This window comes from Mus caroli, unplaced genomic scaffold (genome assembly GCF_978045245.1).
Source record: "Mus caroli unplaced genomic scaffold, Mus_caroli_1 scaffold_12, whole genome shotgun sequence".
NCBI classification, from domain to species: domain Eukaryota; kingdom Metazoa; phylum Chordata; class Mammalia; order Rodentia; family Muridae; genus Mus; species Mus caroli.
The window spans coordinates 37,729,867-37,741,909 of NW_028227267.1; the positions used below are offsets into that span (position 1 = coordinate 37,729,867).

Consider the following 12,043-nt stretch of genomic DNA (forward strand, 5'->3'; position numbering starts at 1 on the left):
GTCCCTACTCTACATTTCTTCTATGTCCTTCCAGATTGTGTGGTTTTTAATTGAACAAGATCATCCATAATCAAAGATAGAAGTTTATGGAGACCTATAGGTTCAGGTGCTTGAAGATGGAATGCTAATTTTCCTAGGTTACCTGGCACCCATCCAGAGCTCCTGTGGGTTCAAGATAATGCCATAAAATTGTCAAGGTTGGTGCAAATCTGTCTCCTCTCATGTAGGATAACACTGCAGACTAGGCATGAAATGCCTAATTGAAGAAATGCAGAATTGAGAAGTTCCTCAGTGAGTAGAAGTGGACGAAGGAATAAAAATTTAAGGCCAGCTAACCAATGTTGGGATGAAACTTCAAACTATCCTGAATGGATGGATCCTGAAATAGAGGTCACATGACTATGGTGGAGAGCATGTCTGTGCAAGGCTAGGAAGGGAGAGCGATGGTTGATATTGATCTTAACCACACTAGACCTTAGAGTTTATTGAGGAAGTACTTTTTCCAGTGGATGCTTCATGCTTGTGAAGATCTCCTGGAACAGATCTCATTTCTGAGACTGTGAGTCAGAGACTTAATGAGTGAAGGAATTAATCCCCTGGATCCCCAAACTGGTGCTGTCAAACCAGGGCTTTTAAGCAGAAGTCTGAGAAGGATTGGGGGATGGGTTAAGTTGCTCACTGTCTTTGGACACCTTCTCTTTCTAAGCTGCCTCTGACACAGAAAGGGACACCTGTAAACACACAGGAAACCGATCATTATCACGTGATGCAGCTCTTCTTGTCCATCTTTCAATTCTCTGGTGGGTCCTGAGCCTTATTTAATTGTAGGTCTTCAGTGTAGTGCTTGACTGTCTTGGTAGATGTCAGGTAGCTTAACCTGATATCTACTAATGCTATTTGTGCAGGTAGATAACAGCTTGACATCAGTCTTTAAAGGACTAAACTCTCCCGAGTATGCAGTGTGAAGTGAGACACTTCCTTTTCTCTTTCAGATAGATATTCCTTGTCTTGAAAGCATTCTCTCAGCCACTCTCAAGGACCAATCTTGTAGCAGCCAAACTGACTATGGTGTCTCAAATTGCTACTTGCCTTGTAGCTGTTGTAGCAGATGAATGAAGTTACAGGCCTGGAATGTAACTCAGGGAGCATGGACATTATTAGGTTCAATCATAGCACTGGGAGGTCAAAGAGAAGGAAAAATTACCCCATCTCATCCAGACTTGTTGGAGACAAAAAAAAAAAAAAAAAAAAAAAAAAAAAACTGTGAGGCTCCATTGAAGTTTTAAAGCCTGCCACCCTCCTCATAGATCCCTCCCAGACTCCATTTATTGCCCTTAATTGAGTAGATATATTCTCTGGTGAAAGTTTTCATAGTTGCGGTATAACCCCGAATGTACATATGAATACATAGATTCTTAAGCTCTGTGTCTGTGGTGACTGGCTGATGAGATGGCTCAGTGGATAATGGTAATGCAACCAAGCATAGAGACCTGAGTACCTTCCCTGTGACCCACATGATAGGAGAGAAAAAACTCCATATTTTGTCCTCTGGCTTTTATGTAGGTGGGGGTGCCAAGTCTTAGCCCACAGCAGCTCAAGTTTCCCACTGCTCACTTACTGAGAACTCTCCATCTGATACACACAGGTAATTATATGACTCTGTGCTCCATTTGAGAGATTCAGTACTTCTTTATTTTTACTTTTGTTGCCCAGAATTAGAAAAACCAAGGAGGCCAGCTGTGGCTGTAGGTCTCTGCATATTTACATTTAAATGGTGATAGAGAGAGCATGCAATTAGAGCATGCACTGCCCACAACAGGTCTCAATGGAAACCTCTCAGGAGCCTGCAGCAGCTACTTGTAAAAAAGGATGGTGTCTGTGTTCTTGAGAAGCAGGAGATACCTTCCTCCTGGGTACCTGCCATTTGAAATAAGGGACTGCCTGATGTAGGCTGTGATAGAAACATTTCAATAGCCTGTGGAAGCTCTTCATACTAAAACGTGATTCCCGTTATCTTAACCTTAGCCCTGTACAATCACTGTATAGAATTCATTGTGCATGACTGCTTTGCAGCTGTCCTTGATGTGTATAATTATTCTATTATATCTGAATTTCCTATTTCTTTCTTCTTCTGCTTTGGTGTAGTCTGTGAAACTCGATGTTTCTTGATGTAATGATTCTTAAACTATGAAAAATTGAGATATAAGGGGCTCAGAAAAGCACACTTCAAAATGTCCCAGGTGTATGCTGTGTGTTCTCATCTTGGAAACTATGTAATAACTGTGTAATGATAGTTCCAGATTAATTCATGACTTTTAAAGAAAGTTTGAATAAATTATTAGAAAATGAAATAGGACCCGAGAAATATAAAAGTTATTGATGTTCTGAAATTAGTTTCACACAACATTTGAGAGTAGTCCTGAATAATAAAGTATAGATTATGTCATGTGCTGTATGCCAGTCAAACTAAGTCAAAACACTGGGATTCTTTTATGAGAGTTATTGTGTGCAATGTACAGAATCAGAAAGCTAGCAGAAGTACTGAGTTAAGGGTTAAGCACCTCTGACCCATTCAGTGCTTTGGTAGAGGCTTTCCCATCAGAGCCCTACCCTGCAAAGCAGAGGATGAATCTCCAGTACACACCAGCTACTCAATTGAATGCCTTGTTTCCTTTTGTAAAGAAATGGAGGAGGCCATTCAGACACCATCTGGGAAGGCTCTATCTCATTTTCAGAGCCACTACAATTACAAGATTTTATCTTGGCTCCAGCTCCATTGTCTTATGCCAGTATTCTCTGCATTGCCCGCTTTCCAGTGGTAGTGTCAGTGATGGGCTCTGCACTATGATTTGTCCCTGTTACCTGGTGTTACTGTTCCCCAAATCTGCTTCTCTGATCCAAAGAGAAACTTCAAATCACATTCTAAACTGCTTTGGCTCTGAAAGGAGATGGGTGCTTCTACTTTTTTTACAACAAAGTAAACATATCTCAAGAAACAGTTTCTATATGTATGATACATTCCACTAATATAGCACACAAGGAATGACAAAAGTGCATATCAGGGGATGGAGAGATAGCTCTTCATTTGAGAATATGTTTCTCAAAAGACCCACATGGCATCTAACAGTCCTCTGTCATTTTAGTTCCAGGTGAAACCCCATAACTTCTTCTGGCCTTTGGGAAATGGCATGCAAGTGTTGCACAGACCTACAGAAGGCAAAACATGCATAAATATAAAATAAATCAAAATAACAAACAGAATCATCACGTGGAGGGGGGAAGAAAACAGAGGGAGAAAACTCATAGATCATATGGGCCTGGATTTTGTCTCAGCTTTTAAAAACATCTGGATACTGAATACTGAACTCTACACTGTGCTTGTGTTAAAACCCCTAAAAGGAACCAATTGTATTGTCAAGCACAAAATTCACTCTCATAATCAAGAAAAACAACAAAATCACCAAAAAATTCCCTATCTCAAAAGGTCCTAAAATTGAATCTCTCTAGTAGTAGTTACCACTGATAGAACATTTGAAGGAAAGCAGAAGCATACATGTCTGTATTTTCTGGCAGCTTTTATATTCCCTTAGAATATGTTTTTATTTCCTGAAAGACATTTCAGAAATACTGATATATTTCCCATTAATTTGTTCAACACTATCATCCACAGCATTTTAGCAGCAGCTAAATAATTGACATGCAAAGATACAATATGGGTAATTTTTCCATCATGACATCGGTATCCACAGTTGGACACACTATCCACACTGAATGTAAAATCAATCACTTTTGTAGCTCAGTCTGACTGAGAAGTCATTATGGAACCCAGGCCCCTTAACGAGATCCATTTGTGTCTGATAGGTGTGGGATTTTAGTAGGGTGATACCACACTTGGATAAAGAAGTTTCTTATGAGTGAAGAGTTGGAGATCACTGTTTTAATCTTAAGAATACATCCAATTTATTCAATAGTAACTAAAAGTGGGCAGTCAATATGTACAGTGTATAGCCTTATCAAAATATTAAATCAATTACAAAACAAAACAACAGCAAAGAAACAAACAAAAAACTTCCAATGAAATGAAAGAAAACCAAAGAACAAAAGTAATCAAAGCTCAAACCAAAATCCCAAAACAAGAATTGTGCTAAACAGCCTTCTTTTACTGTTATTTTATAGCAAACACTGACAGCAAATGACTGTCCTTGGCAACACAGTAGAAAATGAGTTACTTCTTGTAACAATCTTTACAAGAGAATCTTTAGTAGGTCTCCTTTTTTGGAGTGTGGGTTTGAAGAATATGGACACCCAAGACTTAGCAGAATACATGTTACCAACTTTGGCTCAAATCTTTACAATTTTGTAGAATAATTTTGTAATTTTCCTGGATTACTCTCAGAACCTCCTGCTTGCCTAGCAGCTTTTGATCTGTCTCAGCACATGTCTGAATCCCTCTACATGTTCACTCTTGTTGAGCCAGAGCCCAGATGAAATTAAAAACTATTCATTGCAATGAAACAAAAATAAAGGAAGAAAATGCAGCAGATGATAGCTATGATTACTGGGGATGAGATGAAATATTTGCTTTGCACATGCAGAGCTTCCCCTATAGAAGATCTCTTCAAAGGAGGCCTTGTCCTGGTCTGTTCCATGTTCCAGTTTCTGCTGGAGTATTTCACACCTAGGGAAGGAAGGAACAACGGCCCAGTAAGTGTTTTTCAATTCAGCTCTACATCTCACACTAGATCTATTAAGCTGGACAATCTATTACAACTTATCATCTGCTGACGTCATTGCCTGCATCCCCAAGTGTCACAGAGCACTTGGGCTTGTAATTATTTCTCAGCTTTTAAAAACAGCTAGAAACTGAGCTGTGAAATACACACTATACTGGAGTTTAAAAAAAAACCCTATATTACTCCAATAGTCCATGTATAATATATAGAATAATAACATTGTAGCAATCTCTGAATCTGAGTTCAAGAGAGATGTGATCAACCTAGAAAACCATGTGGATGCCTTATGGGGAACCTGCCTAGAATTGAAGTGAAGGTTATGATTATTTCTCTAGTGCAGGATCCTGACAGGGTACCACTCATCAACCCCTATATCTGGAAATAACTAGTGAAAATATATCACATGAAGTCCACAGGCACTGCATGGGTCCTGTAATCAGCAAGAATGTGTTAACTGAAAATATTTCTAACACTAGGAACTGAATTTTAAAACTGATGGCCATGAAGGAACATAACAACACACCTGTACATCTAAGACTGTTGTAGAGCACTCTGTCAAATATGCAAATTATTTGTATTCACATAACACTAATACCTTATACTTCAGCAAACTGTTTAGTTTCCGCAGTTAATGCTATTATAAAAATCTCCCAGGATATTTTGGAGACATAAAAAACAAATCTTATATGGGATAGATACCTAGTGGGCAAAGCATATAGACAGCTCAGTCAGTGATATGCTTTCCCCTCATGAACCAGACTCAGAATCAGGGATCTTGGCATATTATTCAATCTGTCTTAGCAAGTTCCAAAGGCTGTGTAGGGTAGGCTTCTCTGCCAACAAAGGATCACATGTTGGTGGTGGACTAGCCTCACCTTCATTGTTTCAGCCTTTTCCCAAAGTAAACAGTTCCTTCCATTAGAGGCTCCCTTGATCATTGCCTGACCGACTTTATGTCCAAAGGTATGATCCCAGAAAAATAGGAAGTCACTATAAATAGGATCCAATGGATCAATTTTCTTCAAATAATATGACTGTGTCAGGGATATTTTGAGTAAAATGAGACTAACTAGTTGAAGGTCAAATACTTGCATGGATTATCTAACACTGAGTAATAGTTCATGAAAGGGCTGCATCACATAGTACAGTTTCACTCTTTAGCTGATGGACATCAGGATATCATCTTCTTCTGGACTACTCTGAGGACCAGTAGAGACCTCATGTGCCCTAGAGACTCTGTGGATATCTACTCCTTGTTCTGGAATGTCTGGAACAAAGGGGACTTCTTTTCTACTTTCTGAACCTCACTTCTCAAACAGCTACCTGATTTTATACTACCAGACCTGTCTGAAGGTCCTCATTTCTCCCAACCCCCAATTAGGCTGACTCTAACTCTGAGAAAATGATTTTGAATAACAGCAATTGCAGAATGTTACACAAATAACAGTGTGAGTTCTTTAGATTATCATTATTATTATGATTATTATCAAGGGGCTCCTGAAACACCCCTGTTTTGCACCACAGCTATGGGAATTGTGCTGGATACAGGTACAACTACAAGCAACACAATCTCTCAATGATTAGAATCCAAATCAAATTATAAGGCAAAGTTTTACTGAGTAGAGGAAGCTGGAAAGGCAATGGTAGCAAGCAGTGAGGAAAGAATCTGGGATGCTGAAAAGACACAGTGAGCCACCTGACATTACAGTGGGCCTTCATAATTCTTTCAGAGCAGAAAAGGGACATAACATGGATTTTATATACTAATGTCCTCCTCGACTCTATGTACCATATACCGATGATTTTCTCCAAAAGTTTTCAATGAGGATCAGTAACATGGCCCCTAGCCAGTAGAAAGTATGACTATATATGAGCTTTTGTGTCCCTTTTTATTTCACTTGGGAGCTAGGTAGAGTTGCATACTAAATGGACTGCTGTATTTGATTTTTCATGGGTGCAATCTGAAATCTCAGGGGCTTTACTCATCATGCTTGGTCGCTAAAGACGGACATGGTTTCAAGTCTACACAAACAGACTAACAAACACATATAGACATAGAAACACAGTTGTATATATCCATACCACAAACACTTACAAAGGCATTTTGCATTATACAAACACACAACTTAGAATAAACACACTGAGTCACAGCTGGTACACACACACACACACACAAACACACACAAACACACCCCAACACACACACCACATAGCACAAAAAGACTGAAACAAAAACACATACATCAATGAAATTCTTGCTATTATCTAGCATATTTTTGTTGTATGAGCATGTAGTGGGACCTATGATGTGTACAAGGGTTTTAGACTCAAGGGGGCTTTGCAGCTCTGACCTGTACTTATGTCCTCTTTAGAAACTTTTTCTATGCAAATACTTGCTGGTTCTACAAGGACATTAAAATCTCTACACAGATATCCTGGACAACGTAGCACTAAATTGCCAAGAAAGAGCTTTCTACCTATAGCCTCCAGTAAGCCCCATTGTGACTCATCACAGTCCCCTCACTAAACCTACACTGAGTCCTTTTTAGCATCTGAGGAAGACTGTGACTTTGATCATTACTCAGGAAGTTTGCAACACCTTACTTATTATATGATATTAAATCATTCTCAAAATCAGTCAGGAGAAATCTAGTTAGATGACCTGTTGTGACATATCTGAAATGCAGCACTCTACACAACTCTGAGAATCTATCCTGAAACAGAGCCATGCCCAAAATATAGTTAGCAAAACAATGTCAGCAGAATGATGTCCTGTAGGCTTCTATGTATGCCCATGGTTAAGCCAATAAGAACAGCCAGAATCTCCCAGGCAATAACTCTAAGCAGGAAAAATGAAAAAATCTAATACTTAGTTTAAAAATAGTAGTATTGCTTAATGATTTGTTGGTTTAAATAAGAGACAGATGTCCACCTGGTAGTGGACAGGAGATGAAAAGTCTACTGGACATCGAACAACAGGAAGTATCAGGTTTATTGAGAGACCTAGGCCCAAAGAAATAAGTTAAGAATGACTACACAAAATCAGATGTCCTTAACTGGCCTTACAAAATACCCACAAAGGTACAGATTGGCATAAGCACCCATAAACACACATACACAAACACACACACACATAAAAACATAAGGGAGCAAAAAACAATGAAGAATCTATCATGCTAGATGAACAAATATTTTAGACTATGCAGAGCAGATATTTAAACTGAGAATTTCAACTCTAGTATTCTTACTAGAGAAATAGAAATCCCTATAAAACATTCTTGGTCAGATGAGGGGTATATATGGAGAAATTTTTACATGAAGTCTCAAAACTCTCACACCAACTGAGATTATGAGAAGCCTTTCCTACATCCCTGCTCATTCAGCCAGCTCCAGACCACAAGGCCCAGGAAGGAAAACTCCAACAGCACTCAAAGAAAATAGGACTGACATGCTGCTACTCAGGTTCACTCAGTGTGAATCAAGATCTACAGGGGAAAAGGTTGGGGTGGGGGACAAAAACTTCCAAAAGGCAACAATGAAATCCACTTATTTGTCAGTTCCACTAAGCTATCATCCCTGCAATCTATTTCCTACCTAGAAACCTACCTGATGCCCATAAAGCAAATGAGCTTCAGGACTTTACTTCTTCCTTCAAAGCTCTCCACCGATCTGAAGAAGGACTCCAGCACAGCACCCTTCAAACTTAATATCATGTAGAGTTGTGATGTGTAATCAACTAATCTCCCCTAGTGAACTGCAGATTATAGCAGGGCAGAAAAATTTGCTTGCTAAACATATAGTTTCTTGAAAAAGGCTACCTCCAGAGAAAGCCTTGTAGATGATCACCTAAATAAACACTTGGAGGAGACACAGGGGAGTGCCTGGATAAGTTGGTGGATGTTTCATTGGATTGTCTATGTTTATGGTTAGCAATGAGGGCAATCTGCCTCTGATACACATCATCCTACCTGCTACTGCTTAGCACTTGGGATGTATGTCCTTGGAGGTCTCATCACAGAACCTCTTTTCTTCACCATAGGATGCTTTCTGGTCAGCCTGCTCTACCAGCAGCTTTCTGTTCTCATTCAGCAACATCCTTACTTTTTCCTTCAATTGATTGCATTCTTTCAGGAGGTAGGTGTGCTTGAAGCTGAACCAAAAACAAACAAACAAACAAACAAACAAAAAAGGTGATTCCCAGCAAGCTTCTATTTGCATGCCACTCCACCAAGTACTATGATCTCTGCAAGGGCCCAGATCCTCAGACAGCCCCAGACTAGAGTCCACAGTATACCCATCAGTCCAAAATAGAGGCAGGTCAAATCCAGGGACCAGCCACATGCCACAAGAATCAAAGGACTTCTGAAAACCCTGACACTAAGAGTGCCCCATGTACATCACAGAGGAGGAAATGTACCTCATGGTTGCTTATATGTCTGTGGTACCAGAAAACCATCAGCAGGAAGAGTGCAAATCCCCTCTGAGGGAGGAGAGGAGACCCAAAAGGTATAAACTCTTTCGATTTTTGTCATGGATCCCAGATCTTTTAATCTGCTGTCAGAACCCTAGAGGTCAGGGTTGCTTGAGATTCCCAGCATGGTGGAAATTGGTTCTACACAGAGGATCCTGAATTTGGAAGAATAAAGACTGACTGTCTTGGACAATCTTCACACTTAGGAAAAATGAGTCCAAGAGGTACAAATCCAAGACCCTTGCCTCAAGGGAGGTCTCCTATTAAGAAACAGATAGTATAGAACTAGAGCTCTTACTTTTGTTCAAAGTCCTGGAAGTCCACAAGCATTCCCTGCCTAGTTCAGTGTCTCAGCTGTGTCTGGGACTCACCTGTATGAATCTTTATCTTCTATGAATTCCTTGTACATCTCAATGGTATCACTTATTGACTGTGTCATTTTTTCCATATCTAACATTGTCTTCTCATGTTGTGATTTAATGATGGCGAATTCAATGTTCATCCTGTGGTAGAGCATGGCCCAAAGAGTAAATAATCCTCTGAACTAAAGCAATCAAGTATCATGTGCAAAAAGGCTGTATCTGGACTACCCAAGCCAATTGTATGCCACATCATTGCTCCTTCAAAGTGGGTCCTATTGGTACTGATTAAATATCTTGTGCAGAGGACAGCAGAGCCAGGCGACCAAATGGAGATGGCTGACCTTCAAGAGCTTCTTTTGTGAGCCTGAAAGAATATACTAGTTCTGTGAGATGTTTCTACTAGACTGTGCCACAGGCTTTGGTCCTTAGATATAAGGATTTTTCTCCTCTTAGTTTTAAGGCAGGGATAATCCTTTGATCCAATTGCTAAATGAATTCTCAGAGGACATAACTAGTATTTACAAAGAAAAAGGCTTTATAACACCTCCTACCCCAGGAGATTCCTTGTGATACCAAGGTAAACACAGGGAACAAAGTACCCTGATGATCAACTTGGGCCTCTAAGGACTCAACACTACCATGCACTACAAACTGTGCATCACACAAATCCTCAGATCCCATCCAAGGTCTCAGAACCCCAGATCCTGAACAAAACACAAACAACTAACTTCACACACACACACACACACACACACACACACACACACACATACACACACACAAGTTAAAACGCCAAATAAATCCAGGTAGGTTCCACAGTCTGAGAGTACAATGAACAAAATTATATTAAAGCAATAATGGCCTGCAGACATTGCATTCTTACACAGTAAGGCAGCAATTGTGACCAGTTGTTAACAAAACCAATCAGACTCCAAGCACAGCAAGGGCAAGTACAAAAGAGGATGACCATAGAACACACAGCTCTTATCCAACAATTTAACAACTGTCAAGACTTCTTATAATGAATGTGAGAGATGACACACTCCATTATGAGAGAAAATGTGGGTTAACAGAGAGGGCACAATACAGTCAACAGGATACAGGGCATAATTTTACCTGTAGTTCAAATCAGTATTCATGTCAATGTCCAAGATTCGAAAAAGTTCTAATCTCTCAGCATTTATCTTCCTGATATAAAATTTCATATCTTCTACTTTATTCATATTCTTCATATGATTAGTGATGTTGCAATTTTGGGGTGATGTTTTCCCAGCAGACACTGAAGATAGATAAACACAAATGCATTTGCATAGTTGATGGCCCAGAGCAGGGGAGACCATTCTGAGTCCCAAAGAGAAGGTTGAGGAAGAGAAAAGCTAGAGACAGGATTAATCACTGAAAAAGCAGAAAGGCTATATTTGAGCTGGTCTGCTAAGTTATATTCCTCTTCCCAACCACCACTGTTGGTCACAACTAACACACACTCTTTATTACATTACCCCTTGCCCTGAAATCCATAAGCTGCCTCACACATAAAGATTTGGGGAACAATTTCAGCTCATGTCATATGTTATGCCAAGAAAACCATCAATACCTAGTCATGTGTGTTCAAACTCAAAGTGGCTGAGACATCAACAAATGACCAGATTAGAATCCTCCTCTGTTCTCTGCATCAGAGACTCATGTATCCTACAATAATCTAGAAGATGAAGTGCTTCAACTCCCTACCAATAAGCGACACATTGTTATTCTCATAGTGCCTTCTCAGGGCATTCTTTGACACTCTAAATGAAATTAAATGGCTCCTAGAAAAGAAGCTGCAGGATTGTCAATTCCTGGCTCTGTCAAATGAATTTTCAGAAATTTTAGTCTCTTGGTCTGTCATTAAGAAAGTCCAAGGCTCCAGCTCTTAATATCTACTCAGGGAAAGCTCAGCTCAAGCCAACCTGTTCCAGAATTTCCCAAACTCTGCCCAAGACTCACTGTGCCTTCCCCAGAATGATTTCCTTCTTCTGTTTTTACAAGAAAGGATGCCAGATTCCTTCTGTCTTGGTCTGGTCTCTCCTTGATCACCATTCTCCTTGTGAAATTGCCTGCGCAGCCAGGAAAACATGCCTGATTGAGAACCCAAAAGGCACTGAAGGAATATCCCACAGGCAGTTGCTGTAGCCACAACACAGGTGACATCACAGAAGATTCTAGTTCTATCCTAGATACAAGAGATTGTCCAAGGAAGGCATTACTGATGATGTCACTGAGAAAGGCTAAGGCCTATTTGATAACTAGATCTCCCCAAATTTACCAGTTTCTGTTGTGCATTTCCTAGAGCCTCTCCTGTGACCTGGCAAATACCCTATTGCAACCTCTCTTTCTAAATTCAGAGATTTTTCATATGCTTCATTAAAAGACAAGTGCTTTCGATGGGAAGCATTGATTAGGACCCTGATATGCAGAAGAGATTTTTGTTAGCATCCAAA

The 12,043-nt window shown here is 39.8% G+C and overlaps 1 protein-coding gene across 1 annotated transcript; it reads right to left on the reverse strand.

Annotated features, from left to right (window-relative positions):
• Positions 1-4,634: 4,634 nt before the first annotated feature.
• LOC147001776 (uncharacterized) lies at positions 4,635-11,743 on the reverse strand. Its single transcript, XM_085828576.1, has 5 exons — positions 11,550-11,743; positions 10,683-10,845; positions 9,576-9,707; positions 8,702-8,883; positions 4,635-4,678 (listed from the first exon to the last, which is right to left on the reverse strand). The coding sequence occupies exons 1-4, from the start codon at positions 11,677-11,679 to the stop codon at positions 8,712-8,714; spliced, it is 597 nt and encodes a 198-aa protein (XP_085684702.1). The 5' UTR covers positions 11,680-11,743; the 3' UTR covers positions 4,635-4,678; positions 8,702-8,711.
• Between the last annotated feature and the right edge of the window lie 300 nt (positions 11,744-12,043).